Source organism: Phoxinus phoxinus (genome assembly GCF_949152265.1).
Source record: "Phoxinus phoxinus genome assembly, chromosome: 5".
Lineage (NCBI taxonomy): Eukaryota > Metazoa > Chordata > Actinopteri > Cypriniformes > Leuciscidae > Phoxinus > Phoxinus phoxinus.
In genome coordinates this window covers 38,546,843-38,564,575 of record NC_136880.1, presented here as the reverse complement: position 1 = coordinate 38,564,575, position 17,733 = coordinate 38,546,843, and the positions used below count along the sequence as shown (strand labels likewise).

At 37.0% G+C, this 17,733-nt stretch overlaps 2 protein-coding genes across 2 annotated transcripts in view; one reads left to right on the top strand and one right to left on the bottom strand.

Annotated features, from left to right (window-relative positions):
- LOC306998107 (uncharacterized protein) overlaps nt 1-17,733 on the bottom strand; it is a 514,861-nt gene that overhangs the window by 294,245 nt on the left and 202,883 nt on the right. The window lies entirely within an intron of this gene.
- On the top strand, nt 3,523-15,765 carry cdc34b (cell division cycle 34 homolog b). Its single transcript, XM_079613092.1, has 5 exons — nt 3,523-4,314; nt 9,949-10,035; nt 11,950-12,047; nt 13,451-13,585; nt 14,265-15,765. Exons 1-5 carry the CDS (start codon nt 4,129-4,131, stop codon nt 14,482-14,484), a joined length of 726 nt encoding a protein of 241 aa, XP_079469218.1. The 5' UTR covers nt 3,523-4,128; the 3' UTR covers nt 14,485-15,765.

Sequence of the window (17,733 nt, the reverse complement as noted above, 5' to 3'; positions counted from 1 at the left end):
AGCAATTTTCTACTTTTTTATGTTATAGGCTACACGATTAAACTAGCCTAATTTTTTAAGTCATTAAGTAATTTAAGTTGGAAAAAAAAGTCAAGGTGGACCTATGTTATAGGCCTTTCTTATCTCACATTACTCTCTTAATCTAGTACTGCATCAAACATAACTTCATGACCAGATATAGAATCACAGTGGCTTTACTCACTTACAGAAAGTTCCCTAATTTTTATTTGTTAGAACTGTTTGTTTCTCAAGCACAATTTTTTTTTAGATTTAACCACAACACATCTTTATAAACGTGGGATTAAATAATTCCTGTCTAAAAGTATACTTAAAGTTTAATAGGACCTAAAATGCAATGCAACATCAGATGTGAATTATATATATATACATTTCAATCACATCTGATGTTGCATTGAATTTTGAATTTTGCATTGAATTTTATAGGTCAATACATATACACAAGACTCTTTTTAATTCCAAGGTACTTCATCAGCTGCAAATGTTAATGTCGGCTAATAAATGTGACAAATATGCATTTCTGTAATGAGTGGTCTAGTGGTAGTGGCTTTGAACTAACAATTGCCACAAAAGTTGTTGTTGGTTGAGGTCCAGAACCCGCAGAGTCCTTGACATTATTCTATCAGCATTGTTGTGCCCTTGAGTAAAACACTGCCGCATCAAGTAAAAGAAAAGTAACATTGTGTCAGGGTCCTGTCATCTTGATTGGTTTTATTTTTAGTTTGGGTGACAGCATCCTATAACATTCGTTTGTCTTGTCCTTGTGTGAACGTGCACAGTTTTGGGGTTGTTCTCTGGGCCGTGCACTCTTACGTCTGTTTTCAGTGTTTGGGGCATGGTGTAGATCCTGAAACTTCGGTCTAGGTTCAGTTTCGGTGTGGGGTTCCTGACATGTTTCATGCACTTCTATATGATTGTTTTCTGTTTGTCCATGTAGCAGAGGAGGGTGTTTGTCCGGTATGTGCTCTTCTGTCATCTTTTGGCCCCACCCTCTACATGATTATTGGTTTATTTGCCTAACCTGCTCTGCCTTATTACCATCCTGATTTCCTTCTTCTCCCTTTGTTCTCTGTCTTGTGTCAGTTCGTTGTGGATGCTATCCTGTAAGGCCTGTTTTGCCCGGCTGTTTTGCCCTTACGGGGAAGTGTTTTTTTTTGTTTTTGTTTTACTAATAAAAGCCATTTATTTTCTCTGCATCCTTAAATCGTTTCCCTGAACCTCACCTGACACATTGTCTCTTCTGGTTAGTGTAAAAATGTATGCTCCATGTGAGAGATTTAAATAAGGGAAATTAATACAAAAAAATGCAATATCAAGTTGCTTTCAGTTAAGACAGCTCAAACATGCATTTTAGTCTGGGACTTCTCAAGCCTTTTCTATGAAACCAGGCAAATATTTGTTATTTCTCGAGTTAAAAAATAAATCAGAACAAAGCCACACCAGAAGAGTCTCGGAGCAACACAGTGGTGTTTCGTTACTGAATGAATTCACGTTTTTGAATGAATCGAGTGAGTCAACGATTCAATGACCCATTCATAAAGACCTTGGCTGAATTCGAAATAGCCTCCTAAACCCTCAATCACTATTACTTATGTTACTCCACTAATACAGTTCACGTGAAGGAGTGAATGAAAAGGAGTGAATTCAGACAGCCGTTGAGTGTATACATCTTTGTGGTGAAAGTGGGATTGAATCTATTTTTACGGTCTATGGATTGAATGAGTGCACTCGATAATGTCCACTATGATTTCAAACTCCACTACAAATAGCTGTCCCCTCAAATAATGGACTATTTGAGGATATAGAGGGAAATTTCGGATTCTGACCTTTTTTTGCTTCGTATTTGAGCATTGGTGAATCAGCTGTTCAAATGAATCGGTTGAATGATTCAATGATTATTCATTAAACACAGTGACTTGCTGCTAACTACTGGCGATTGTAATCTCATATTTAAATTGTCATTTCGATATTTTAAAATACAACTGGCCAAATATATATCGAAATATATGAGTAAATATAGGTAAATAGAATGTTTCGAAAATATATTTATGTTAATATAACAATATATTTTTGGTAATTTTTTATATGCCTTTTTTATGCTTTTTTGCCATATGAGTAAGCATCTGTTGGCCTACATAACTATAAAATTCCTAAATGTCAAAGCGTAACTGTAAACATGAATGTCAGGGACTAACAGATGGTCCTTTGCAAACATCCAGTAAGTTCCTGATGCCATGGTGTCCTGTGTTTGTATCAGATAACCGACAGCATATCAGGAGAGTCGTCAGAGAGAAGGTTGCTTCAGGGTCTCCCACACGAAGAGAAACATGATTGTAATGACTTATGAACTTCAGACGAGATTCAGACATCACTGGATATAGATCACTGTTGTTATTTCCCTAATTGTCATAAATGAACTGTACCATGCCTGCATGGACATCATAGCTGATCTTGGGTGACCTTTATCCTTTAGCCTTACCTCTGAACAAAACCAATCATTTAACTTATTGATTGATCACATTAAAGAGATTAATAATAAACAGACAGTAGATATAATCAGAAGAAGAGAGACAGTCTGTAAACTGGATTATATATTCCTGAACATTCACTGTTCACTGATGCCAAAATAACAGTATGAGTATGGAGCCAGATCAGCCTAAAAAATAATACATAGGCGATAGGCCTATACAAAACAAAATTCATGGAAAATTCATAAATGGATTTTGGACGATGTGAATTGTGCTGTGCATTTATGAATTTTGTTTTGTATATGTATTATTTGTTAGGCTATCTGGCTCCATAGCCTATAAGTATCCTACAATAAATATATTTTCTTTAAAAAACAAAAACTGATAAAAGATTTTAAAAAAGAATGAGACTTTTTATTTTATCCAATCAATTTCTTTAATTTTGTCTCTAAATTATTAAAGAAATCCTGTTAGTGGTCACACTTATTCTTTAGGTTTAGGATGTTTTGACTATTGAATATTTTATCCATAATTTTGTACTCACGTGCATTTAAACAGAGAGATTTTGTACACAAAGACACATTGGCCTACAGATTTAAAATATAATGTAAACGTAAGTTACACCTCTTTTTTATATGTATCTACAGTATAATTAGAGAGCTGCTAACACAGCATCAGATTTCTAATATGTTGATATAATTCAGATCAATTATTGATTTAATGGCTGATTAAATCATGTCAAGCACTGTTTTGATATCAGATGTTGATTTGACAAGATTTGCGTGCCTTTGTTTAGGATAAATGGATGATATGGAGGACTATTTGTTTGGTTTATTTGAGCACGTTGTGTACTTATTCAATAGCCTACATTTAGCTGGGCAAAAACAGAAGGATAAAGAAGCCTTTGTAGCCCAGACTAAAGTGTGACTCCCCCTACAGTAAAATAAATAACACATAAGCAATTAAATCGTTAGCTAATTATGTATTATCCAATTATTAGAGTTAGTATTAGTCAAATAACTGGAATGCTGTCTGTGAATGTAGGTCTGTTGACAGTGTAATGTGAGCCGACAGAACTACAGCACCCACAATGCACCGCGACCCCATTGGAATTGAGGAAAGACGCATCCAGGACATCGACTCATAACTCGCCACTCTCCTACACATTTACTAGTTCACGGCGATTTTTGCTTCTCGACGGACCAGCTTGCGACAGAATTCAAGCGCAGACTTTCTTTTTGTACACTCAGACATTTGCATTTACTTACATTGAACGAAAACCTCCCACTAGAGAAGATTAGTGTTGAGTCGAAGTGGATTTTCACAGCTAGCCTTCAGCTACGAAAAAAACCCACAACAAACCCGGAGCGCGATTTGTTATTTTTGGACAGACAAAACTCCGCATATAAACAACCAAACAACCTTTTTTACTTTCATGGACGACGAAAAAACACACTTATAATGCTTTATAGCTTACAACACATTTTATTTGATCGAAAATACTCTCTTTTTTGAGGACATTGTCATTTCCTCGCTAAGCTAGCAACTCCAGACAAAGAAAGAAAAGCAGCTTTCATCGCCTCATCACATCTTGTCAACTTTTCGCCCTTTTTGCTTCCAGTTGTGTAGAAATAAAGCAGAAATGGCCCGTCAGAGCAGTGCTCAGGTCGCCAGCTCACAGAAAGCTTTAATGCTGGAGATGAAGTCTCTACAGGAGGAACCAGTGGAGGGGTTCAAGATCACTTTAGTGGATGAAGCGGATCTCTACAACTGGGAAGTGGCGATTTTCGGACCCCCAAACACTCACTATGAAGGGGGCTATTTCAAGGTAAGGGCTGACGTTGGGTTTTAGGGGGTAAATAAGCGTTATTTTTAGGAACAGATGGCTATGGTCTATATTTAGATCTGGAACCAGCTCTGGATAACTGCATCTCTTTATGTGTCCCCGTGTCTGTTTTCTTTAGGCATATTAAGAAATAATTGAGGTTTTTGATTGATTTATATCCTGGTTATGATCTCATGTCTTGTGATTTCCATCAGATGTCGGTTTGATGAGATTCTGGGGTCTTTGTTCAGGATAATAGGGCTCATTTGTTTGGTTTCTTTGTTCCTCATTGACTCATTGTCATTCTGATAGATGGAGGGTGAGATGATTTACATGACTTTGAACAAACAATATTATTAATATTACAATTAAATGTTCTTTATCATTCTTATATTAATATACTTTTAAGTTTGCTGTAAGCTCATTACTGATTCAAATTATTTATTTACCTGCTATTATTAAAATAATTTATGACAAAGTGTTTTTGATAATTTCCAATTCTGCTGAATGCAAGCGTCTATCAAAACTGATTATTAAACTTAAAAAATGTCATATTCATGCCCTTCCAAACACTTAGTAGGGCACTTGTTTAGTTTAGTTGACATCACGTTTGACCTGTATTTTGTTTTGTTCTTTGTGGCACCACAAGTTATTCTTATTATGATAACTATAAAAATAGAGTAATGACAGCAAATGATCATTATGTCCCACCTCATTCCACCAGAGCAGATAAACCTGTTCATTCACACCAGTCTGAATGGTTTATAATTAATGACCTTAATAATGTCAGAAGCTTTATTGAATTATTCAGCTTCATGTTAGTTCCTCTCTGGATTGTAAAGGAAGGGCCTGGACTGTTGTGTTCGATTTGAAGTAGGTCAATGACTTTTCGTGTCTTTGTTTACAGCGAAAGCACTCACTCACACACACATACAGTGGGTTTGGCAGCGTCACTGTTCACTGGTGTGTCAGGATATGAGCTTGTGTTGAAAACTAAACTCTCGAGTCTGGCAATGCCCGAAGGCATGGTACTCAAACCAGTAACTGCTCCCTGCTTGCGGATAAATCACGGTGTCTTTGCATGACAGAGACTTGCTTCTCTTTGTTTGAAATGGGAAATTTTGCACCGTTTGTCAACAATGTTAAAGCTCTCTTGAGTATTATGCTGGCACATTGTCAAGATCTCGCAGTCAGCCAAGATCCTGAAACCAGTTGTGCCTAACTTGTCTGGAATAGTTACATTACATGCTTTCTTTGAAAGGTCAGTGCACCCAGAAACAAATATTATGTCATTTATTCACCATCATGTTGTTACAATCAGTACAGCTGATGTTTTTCTTTGGAAGGCAAAAGGGGAAGTACTGATGAATGCTGTTGAACTACCAAAAAGCAACATAGAAGTCATCCATATGACTTAGACAAAGACTTTTGTGATGCATCAGTTTGATCTAAAGTTACAGATAAGACATTAATTATTACAAAAGATTTCTATTTAAAATACATTTTTGAACTTCCTGCTCATCAAACAATCCTGAAATAAATCCGTTTCCACTAAAATATTAAGCATCACAACTGTTTTTAACATTGGTAATAATAAGAAATTAGAATGCTTTCTTAAGGATCATGCCACACTGAAGCCTGGAGTAATGATGCTTAAAATTCAGCTGTGCATCACAGGAATAAATTACATTTTAAAATATATTCAAATAGAAAACCTTAATTTTTTTTACTATTTCACAATATTACTGTTTTTACTTTATTTTTGATCAAATAAATGCAGCCCTGTTGAGCAAAGAGACTTCTTTCAAAAACATAAAAAATCTTACCAACCCCAAATCTTTTATCTTTAGCGTATGTGCTGTATTTAAAAAAAACAACAACAACAACATAGTGGCTTTGTGAGAGGAATGGAATGAAATTGAAGTAGTTTTTCACTGTAAATCTGTCCCTCTTTCTCGTTTATGCATATAATAATGCCATTTGGCATAATTTGTGTCAAACTTGACGTGTCTTCACTTAGGCTACCGCTTTTTTAATAAAAGCTGCAAATGTAATTTAAGTGCTATGGTGGAGACAAGCAATTATAGTGAATAATGTGTGAGGAATTGAACAAAATGTATCACCTGGCTTCTGTGACTTTAAAGCCATATAGATCTAAAAACAATGTTTTTTATGGTGTTATTGTCTGTTTGTGGGGCTCAACACCATCTGGGACATTTGCTTTTTATTGTATGAGTATAACATAGTGAATATTCAGGTTTAGACTTCTCCTTTTGTGTTCAATGGAAGAAAGTTTGGAATTACTTCGATTTGGGTAAATGACCATATCCTGATTGAACTGTTCCTAACTTCCTTTAATATAATATAGTTGAATACAAATCTCAGCATGTCCACTTCCAGTAGTAATCAGCCTAAAATGTTTCAAGGGAAGTTTTGCCACGAGACTTGAAAATAATTAGGTCTGTATATTGAATTGAGATAGAGGGCATATCTCTTGCGTAACGGATGTTTAACCTAGTTGTTTTCGTGCCAAAAAATGATTTGCCCCACTTCCTGGTTATCCAGCTCTCTGTCCATTTGTGTGTTTTCTCTCAGATTTTCCCTCCTGTCCATCTGCACTGTTCTCCTGCAATGTGATGCATCTCCAATCCTATTAAGAGCAGCTGTCCCGGGCTCACCCTGAGACCGAATCCTCCAAAGCTGCTGTATAAGAAATCTCTCTGTACCAGCTGACGGCACTGTGATGTTGTTGATCGTTTTGAACTTAGTGTTTGGCTGCAACACTGGCTGCAACACAGTGGGGGAAATCTGCAGAATGGTTTTTAAAATGGTAACTGTGATAGGTCTAAATATAGCTGAGGGTACTACAGTGGTTAGAAGCTTTCACTTTACAGCTTTTGGTGGGGACCCAAGTCCATTTAATGTCAGAGTTCGGTTGTTGTGAAAGCTGTTTTCCAGTACATGTTGCAGTCGGTAAATGGGTCTGCAAGGGAGTGCTAAGGGTTCTGTTGAAAAGGTTGGAGAAAAGTAGTATATACTAGGGATGTCAATTTTCACAAATTCCCATGATCGATCATCGTTTAAATTAACGATCAATTAATCGATTAATCGTTAGCCTTAATGCTGCAATATGCGTCTGCTGCAGTGCATGTCCAACAGCACGACAGGGTCTGCAAATCCTGCTCAAAACGATGAATGAGAATGGTTTTTAATCTAAATAAAGGGCTAGTAGGATTGTAAAATGTTTCGATGTGATTGATCATTTAATTCAATTCATTATTTAATAATCAAATATAACGACTACTACTAATACAACGTGTCACCAACGCCGCCACCGATGCGTGCAGAATGTGTGACTGGACGTGCTCTCCCTGGAACAACGCACTGAAGACGGCAACTAAACCCAATGCATTCACAACGATTTAGTACAATAGTGTTCTCATGTTATGTAATATGTCCGTCCCAAATTATTCATCGTTATTAGCGTTATCAGCGCGCTGAATGAATAGGCTACCGTTAAACTGGAGCACTTAGTTTGCTAGCGCGTTATTTAACTCAAAGAAACGCATCCTATATTAGATTAATCAGATATATTCAAAATAAACATAATATTACAAATTATTTCTGCACAAAATGACGCGAATGCACAAGTGAACTTGAACTAAGTTACGTGCCATTCATTCATGTTGTGGACGCGCTCTTCCTGGAGCAACGCGACACGGCAACTAAACTCAAATAATGCACAATGTTTTATTACAATATTGTTCTCTTTATAATGTTATGTAATATGAAAGTCCTCCCAAAAAAAGGTCCCAAACAAAACGCGCTCGCTTTGTTTCGCGGTTGAGCAGCACGAACGCGCATGAACCTGCATAATCGATGATCGAGAAGTTGTATCGATTAAATGTATTATCGACAATTAATCGATCGTCGATTAATCGTTGACATCCCTAGTATATACATAATAATATGTAGCCTAACATTGTTTCACTCGGCTTTCTAAAGATAGGTCAGAAATCATGAGATTAATCAGTAATTTTATTATGTTAACAGCTATACGGGTTTGTTAACAATAGGCACCAAGTTACTTCCGGGTGGCAGAACGCGAGCGGCTTCTACTGACTAACTGAAGAGATCCAGCCGGATACTGGAACAGTTACATAGTTAAAAACGTTGTTGATCAAAGTTGAAACGATGATGAAAACGTGTTGTGTTTGGGGTTGCGCTGACTGATATACAGCAAAAGGCGTAGGGTTTTATCGATTCCCTGTGGGGGAGGAGGTTATAGCGAGTGGACGTCGTGTCGCTAAAAGTAGGAAATCTTAATGATCCCCTCAATTATATGATTCATCCAACGTTTACCTTTCTGCTGCCAACCCTGCTTGCCCTTCAACTCTGCTTCGTGTATTCTCAAAACGGTCCATCTACAAAATCATAGCAGAGCATTTATCTTCAGCCGGGGAAATTCGAGACTACTATTAGTAAACTTGCCTCTTTTGAAGATCAGACTCATTGCCAGTCACTGCCTGAAAAAGAGGGCTGCCAACTCTCACGCATTGGCCGTGAGACTCACGCAATCGTCACTTTTCACACGCTCTCGCTATTTATTATATTTTTTACTTGTATCATTAAATACAGTTGTTATTATGATGATAAACGCATTCTATTTAATTAGGCTACTTTTTTTTTCTTTTCTTTTTTTTTTACTGCCGATGGTGGGTCTCCCTTCCAAGCTATTTACTAGCTTTGCCATAGGAACACCCTGAAGAACGTCTATTACTGTTGTGACGTCATGGTGAATTGTCGTATAGTTTTTTTTCCTTCAGATTTTCATCCTTTCATTCCTTCAGATAAAACATTACAATAATGAGAGGTTGAAAGCAACTTAATAGAAACTTGCATTTTTTACATTTGATCAACTTTTTTGTTTACAATTATGTATGCATAGCTGCTGATTCATATTTTAGGAAGAGGGTCCCTCACAAGGGGATAGTCATGTTTGGGGTCTCAAAGTTTGTGTGGTCATGCATGGCTGCTTGTCTCTGAATAAATTGCGTTTGGAAAGCAGCTCGCATTTTTCACATCTCTTGTGTGACGCATCTGTTGCAGACAAATATGAAACTTGTGTCTCTGTCTTTAAATTTATTCAGTGCTAAAGTGCTAATGCTTTAAACTATATAGGGAGCCCTTACTTTGCACATTAGGCCTACTAGCCTATAATATTAAAGGTTAACAACAGAGCTCAAACTATTAGCCTAAATTCAGTTTCTATTTATTTTTAAATATAATCATCAACACTTAAATAACAAATTGTATGCAAATGTAAACTGCACATAAGGCAGGTTTTACATTAACTTTTGAATTTAATTGTTTTTACTCCAATTTCGATGTTTAAATATAATCATTTACACACTGGCTGTCATTTTCATGACATATTTTAAACAAACGTTAAATAATCAAGACATCACAAACAGGTTTAAAAATATAGTGCATATATTTAGCGAAAGAGTTCATTTCTCTAGTTGACTAACAAGCTGTGGACACTGAATGGCTTGCCTGAGGTAAATGAAATGCCACATGGGATATTGTTTACAAGCTGTTTTACTGATGTCTTTCCGCCTTTGTCTTGTTTTGCAGGCTCGCATTAAGTTCCCGATCGATTACCCCTACTCCCCACCCACGTTCAGATTCCTCACCAAGATGTGGCACCCCAACATCTATGAGGTAAGAGGATTGTTTCAGACCTGACTCTGTGTACTGTGGCACGTAGCTTGTCCGTTGTGCTTCCTCATTTCCTTCAGTTAAGCCCTGGATTAATGCACCAGGCAAACATGAACCTTTGTATCTTGGCTATTGCCAGTGAACAGTTAGGAACAGATATGATAAGTAACACATTATTTGAACTCTTGATACAATTGAATATAAATGGCTGCAATGTGTTAAATGGGGAAATAAGGTAAGCAGATTATTTGACATATTAAACATGAGGAAGAGCTGTAACTCTCATCAGAAGGCACCAACAACAGGTGTGGTTCACTGAGCTGCAGTTCAGACCTGTTTATGACCTGGAAAACATGAAGTCATGTTGTGTAGGTTGGAAATAAGCATAAAAATAGCAAAAACCACTTCACAGATCTGTCAATAGTTCCTTACCCTTCTGCGTCAATTTTGCATCATATTTTAATGAATGCTGTTATATTTGGTACATGTTTCTCATACATACCCAAATATATACCTGGTAGATTTGTAGTTTGTGCGAAAATGTAAAAGATGTTACAGTTGGCCCTCCTCTCAAAAGTGTGTGTGGTGTGCTGGAGACATTATATCATATATATATATTGTGACAAGCACTTGTAGTGAAGTGTAGGCAGCTTTGTTGATTAAAATGGGCATTATTATATTTGTATGCACTGCCAGCATGTGTTCTGTTGTAAATGTGCTGTAACTGTATGTTGTTTAATATTGCCAGGCAATGTAACACAACTTGCCACAATAATATTGAATTCAACTGCTGTGTGTATATTTTACAATGTATTTAAATGGGGCTTTATGTAGAATTCAGAAACTTGTTATTAGCGACACCGGTGGCCATTATTTGAACTGCTGCTAACAACTTACTGCTCATTCTCGCATTCAAGAGACTGAATGTGATTCAAGGCCCCTATACTCATGGCGAAGTTCTTTTGTTCTTTGCGTTGAACTAAAAAGTAGTTAGAAATGCCTTTGCAGTGAACATCCCCGACGCATACACGCTGCTGAGAGCAACATTTAGATGAATTTGTTAATATGTGCTACGTGCTTTTCTCTAAATAACAAAACAAACACACAACAAAAATGACTGCGGTGAAGCAGTTAAAGGTAAAACATTTTTTTTTCAGTTTTAGTTGGAGTATTTTTAACTAAAACTTACAAAAACAAACAAAAAATACCCAAGTAACTAACTAAAACCATGATTTTAATCTAATTTTATTTCAGCTTTATTTTAGTTAACAAATTATTTTTTAGTAGTTTTAGTGTTTTAATTAATACAGAGAATGCATTACTGTTTTTAATTTGTTTTAAACTAAAGTGTTGCATAATGTGGAGCAGCTGTTTTTTGAGCCAGATGTATCTTTGATTTAAAATAATAAAATGTATATTCCTCATACATAATATCAATTAAACAGTGTTTTTCAACCGCGCAAAGAGGTCAATATAACAGCTGGAGAACAATAATGACAATAATGTGATTTTTATTTTATTTGGCTGGATTGTTGGATGATTATTTAAAAATGCATTAATATGGTAATCTACTTATATAAAAATGTTTTGGTGGAATTTACTGGAAGTATAACTATAGCATTACTGTGAGTGATATAAAATGACTGCTTTAAGATGGTGGTCATACCGCCTACCCCTTGCACCAGTATATTTCTCCTTGTGCTGGATATACATGCAGTGCATGCACAAGGCTTTTCAGAGTTCTGCAGAGATCGTCCTTCAGTTTTGACTGGCTTTTTCTCCTTATCTCCCTTTCACACGCCTCGCTGTGACTCCGAGTACTCACAGAAACAGCAGTGGTGTGGAGGCGAGGGGTTTTGCTTCGTGAAAGCATTATGATTGTGTGATTGATTTGAATCTCTGCATGTGCTTTCACAGAACGGGGACGTGTGTATCTCCATTCTGCATCCTCCAGTAGATGATCCACAGAGCGGAGAGCTTCCCTCGGAGAGGTGGAACCCCACACAGAATGTCAGGTATGGAGTAATCTCTCACAGCCACACCTGTTTGATTATTGCCATAAACTCTTGTCCACTTTGCAGCTTATTTTTGGCCTTTTTCCACAAAGAAATGTTTTGTGCTGTGCAAATTAATTTCCCTACAGGGATCTACAGGCTAGATCCTCAGCAGTAGCTGTCTCAGAGAGTGATCATGTGTTTTCCCAACTAACAGAATTATTGGAAGAGTGGCCAGGCTTGTTTTGTGTACATGAGTTTCATGTTGCTTGCCTTAAGGAAAGCATCTCAGTGGAGATCTGTGTATTTGTGCGTTTCCTCCCCCGAGTCTGGTGTCTTGTTTCACTGGGCTTTGTGCTTCAGTGGAAAAGCGAGTGTGTTCCTGGAAGCTCATGTTAATCATTTGTGTTGTTGTAGAACACCTGTCACTGTACACAGAGAGACGGGCATATTTTGACCCCGCACTGAATGCTGCATAGTTTACATTGTCAAAACCATTGTTCTCCCGCTCAGATGTAGCTTGTTGTTTTTACTGACTTATTTTGTTTGAGTATAAAACATATTTAAAAAAAAAAAAGTCTGATATTGTATGTCAGAATAGATCTATGCATTGAATCTTGAAGTCTTTAACTACGGTAATACTCCAGCCACTTATTCTATTTAATCAATGTTTAGAAAATGTTTAATATCACTATGTAAAGTATTGAATGTCGTCAAAATTTGGGAAAATAATATCAAGATATAAATGTTTGTATTGCCCAGTCCTACATATAACTAATGTGTAGAACTACACTTATTTTATTTATTTTTGACATATTAAGTACACCACATGATAGTATGAATTATTATTATTTATACCATGGTCTGGGTGAATACTTGATTCTGATTGGCTGCAGGGTGTCCATTAAGTGATGTAGGACACCTAGTAAAGGAGGTGTCCTACATCGCCTCGCCGTCGTCCATTAATACCTGACAATGGACACCTCGTCGGGCATTAACCCTTACTTAATAACCATAATAATAATATTTATTGTTGTTATAATTATTAATGCTATTATAATTCTTTTTACAATCTAAATCGTTGAATAATTATTTTGGCCTGCATCTAATTGCTAACTTTAAAAAACTTTGCTCAGTTGACAATGAATGGCTATAAGAGTGATAATGCAAACAGTACTTCAAAATAATTTACTTTCCCAGTGAATACTGGTGTTTCATTACCAACTTAAAAACTGAAGTTTCTCTGTGTCCATATTGCAAATGTGAGATTACCGGAGTCGCTGTAAGCAATGCATAAAGACTGATCCTCTTGGGTAAAATCTCTTCACATCTTTAGGAGAGTGCAGCACAAAGAAGCTCTTGGACAGATGAGCTTAAAGGTTAATGACATTATAACATTGAGTGTGTGTGTGTGTGTGTTTCAGAACTATCCTGTTGAGTGTCATCTCTCTACTGAACGAGCCCAACACGTTTTCTCCGGCCAACGTGGACGCCTCTGTCATGTACCGCAAATGGAGAGACAGTAAAGGAAAAGACCGTGAATATGCAGAAATCATTAGGTAACACATGATTGTACAAACAATAGAGAATATGGTCCCTTTAAGAGATCAGCTGTGTTTAATGTTTATTTGTTTAATGCTTGTTACATTTGAATGGCTCTGTCATAAGATATGATGATAAACAACACTTTAGCTAATGGAAAACCCTTCTAAACAGATTTTGATTTATTTTCTGGATGAGCGGTGCCCTCCTGTGGTTGAATAAGTCACTGAAACATGATCTCCTCTTGGCAATCTCTCTATTGCATGTTCCAATTCATGTTTTCAGCCATCTGAGTTGGAACATTTGACTTGCATCAGATTTCATCCTTCAGGACATAAGTTGTTTATTTCTCTGTCTTGGCTTCTTAAAACCTCAGGGCAACAACTCAAATGGAGAGCTTAAATGACATAAAATGTCAACATGTCCCACTGCCTAAGACGAGTGTGTCTGACTCTGAACGTAATGGAAAGAGAAGCTACGTGGTTAATATTTAATCTGTATAAAAATGAAGCTAAAAGGAACATTTTGATCATTTGCAAAGCAATGTCTGTACATAACATCCAATGTAAAAACGAATGGATACATGTTTATGGTAAATGTGCCCACAATTGAAGTCTAGCCTGAAGGTTTAAAAGCACAAATGTGAAGCCGGATATTTCTTCGGATCCATTTATGAGGTGTTTGTGTTTGTTACAGAAAACAAGTTCTGGCCACTAAAGCCGAGGCAGAACGGGACGGAGTGAAAGTTCCCACCACCCTGGCAGAATACTGTGTGCGCACGCGCGCGCCCGCGCTGGACGAGGGCTCCGACCTGTTATACGATGATTACTATGATGACGAGGACTTGGAGGACGAGGATGACGATGACGAGGACTGTTGCTATGACGAGGACGACTCAGGAAACGAGGAATCATGACGACATTCCCATTCCCACCTTCATCCTCGTCTTCATCAGCATCAGCCCAAAAGTTGAAGCGTCAAGGCATGCGCTCTGCATTTACACTCACTCAGATGGCCATTTTTGTTTAACTAAAGTCTTCGACTAAAATTCGATTTTTCTTTTTTCTTTTTTAAATAAGCATTATGTTGTTTTTCCTCCGTGTCATAATTGTGCTGGCCTTCAGGCTTTTCTCCAAGCTACTCTTTTATTATTTATTTGCTTTGCGCTTTCAGACAGCTCTGTGAAAGTTTCTTGAAAAAAGGAAAGAAAAAGAAGTGCTGACTGAATTAAGGTTTGAGTGAGTGATTATTTGAATGAGGCTTTGTGCTGAATAATGCTTATTACGTCACAGTTGTTTTGAATTTCTTAGAGCTGATCACTTCGATCACCCACGCTTGCTTTTTCGGGCCTTCAAGCACATCCGAGCAATAAAATGCTTGGGGTCAAGGTTTGAGCTTCTGTTTTTATTCCCCGTCCATTTGAGTAGAAATTACATTGAAAAGCCCTAAGCAAAATTAAAGGATGATGCATATTAAAACTGTTTTGCAATGTAAAAAATCAAAACATTGCAAAAGAAATGATGGCCTAAAATCTACAATGTGTTTAAACTCCACACATTATTTAACTTATGGTGTCACTTTAAATTATTGCAATTATGTATTTCTTCATTCCAAGATATAGAAGCTTATCAGAAATCAATGTATTCGGGTAGAAACGCAAGTCGATGTTGTCTTTTCTGTTGAGCTGCGTTTTAAATGTCTTTTAATCAATGCTGATATTCCGGTGTTGTCCTCTTAAGTGAATCTTATTTAATCCGTTTTTTTGGCGTGGTTTTATTGGGGATGTAGGGTGACTTTTGGTCTAGCGGATGATTTTTTTTGTACCTTTTTTTTTTTTTGCATTATTGCTCTGTGAAACAACACCACGTCCTGTGTTGTGATATGGAGATTGAAACTTTCCTTAACGCTGCCTGGAGGCTGGTGAGTGCTGGCGTCCATCTCACAGAGTTAAATTTGAGCTCATACCGACTGACTCTCAGGATCAACCAATCTGGAAAAAGGAAAATCCTACCAACAACAAAGTGTTTTTTCACACCTGCAAGTCATCCGTTTTTTCAATATTGTTTTGAGGACAATTTACAACCGTATCCCAAGAGGCTGAGATGCGCACGAGGAGCTGATTTGTCATTTTATTGACCTTTATGTATTTTTACGATTTGTTGGCCTATTTAAAACTGAATAAAGATCTTTATTAGAATATTTGCCTGTTTACTCTTAACTACTGTTACGTTGTGTGATGTATTTTATTTGATATATGCTTGTTTGTTTTCTTAACTTTCTCTTAGTTGTCTGTGCAGATCCCGGACGAGCCCCCAAATTGTTACGCTTTTAGGGTACACGTCACGACAACAATATGCTAAAAACGGAAACGTTTTTCTTTCGTGTACTGACGTTTTCAAAATGATCCCGGTTTACACAGATCTGCGAAAATGACTAAAACCGCTGTATTATTACCGTAAAACACTGCATTAAACCTAACCTGGCCAGTAGCTGGTGATGGAAAGAAATGGTTTGTAAAGAAACAATATTTGCCTATAGACTAAACACAAAATGCGCACGCGCATGACGTCACCGTTTTCACGAATTCACGTTTTTGGTTTTAACAACTTGCACTTTGAATCCCGTTTTCAAAACTTTCCGTTTTCAGGTCCCCCAAAACACAGTTGTCATGTTAATTAATGGCCAAAACGTATAAAAGGTTTTCAGTTTTTAGTTGAAAACAGTGTTGTGTAAGTGCAAACGGCCCCTCATTTACATTCTGGGGGTATGGAAGGAACAAACAATAAAGTTTAGGGGAAACTTTGATATTTCCGATTCACAATACACAAAACATTTCTATTCTCAATAATGACACCCTTGAAGCTGTCTTTTATTTAACAAGCAAAAGAAAAAGTGTAGTTTACACTACACTGAGAAAAAAAAATTTGTAGGATTTACTGGAACTTGTAAAATGTACTCCAGTAATCTTTGTTTTATTTACTACAGCAAGCAAATGTAGTCAATATTTATAGTCCAAACATTTTTTGCAGAACTGTTCTCAGGGGTTTCACTTTATAAAAAATAGATGAATTTAATTAGAAAGGTGACTTTCATCACAGACTTTGGTGTCTAGGCATAATCTGAGTACAGTGTGATCCACAGATCTGCAGTTTTCTGGGAGAGACATTTTAAGATTATAGGTTATTTTTTTTCCAAGCAAAGTCTGCAAGCTAATTAATATCTTTGCCGTCAGGGAAAGTGGACATGTCCGGGTTAGATTTCATTGCTCAGCGGAATATGGCATTGGTTACACATATAAGACATTAGGCACAGCTGGCATTCCAAAGTGCAGTTGCCCCGACTCTGTTGCCATGGCAACCCTCCCGACTGGCATTCAAGGTTTGCCTGGAAACACAGTGCTCGAGGCTTGTTCAGACAACCTGAACACTCACAGGCTACACAATGAACATACAGAGATGAGGGGTTCAGCGCTGATACAGTTTATAGAGCAACCAGAAGGACTTTACATGCCTGAAACACTGTAAGAATAAAAAGGAGATCTGTTATGGAGAATAATCACTTAAAGGGACAGTTCACCCTAAACTGAAAATTCTGTCACCCTCAAGTTGTTTCAAACCTGTATTCATTTCTTCTGTTTAACACAAAGGAAGATATTTTGAAGAATATGGGTAACCAAACAAACTGAATCGTAATTGTTATCAGAAGTGTGAGCATGTCGACATAAGACCTCTCACTTTTACATTCTTCAGGTTGTTTCACATGCATGCAGAGAGTTTACCAATCGTTATGGAGATCAGTTTGTATTTATAGTGCAGTAGAAAACACACTAAAGACCAGAGAGAATGTGCAAAATGTGACTAAAAGCACTGAAAGTGTATTGCACCTTAAACATTGAATGCATTCATCATGTACAGTCACTCAATAACACATTCCCACTCACTGTTCTATGGCGGTGGAACTCCTGACCTTCATTGTGAACAGCATTTCAATCTTCAAAAATATCTGAAAACATTTTTTTTTTTTGTATGAAATAAATAGGTACCAATTTGCAGTTGTTCTTCTGCACTAGAGCTGTAATACTCTGGTGCTTGCAGGAATTTTGGAGTGATAGATTGTGTTTGTTCCTTTGTTTATTGCTAGGACACAGAAGCAGTCAGACCCTTAT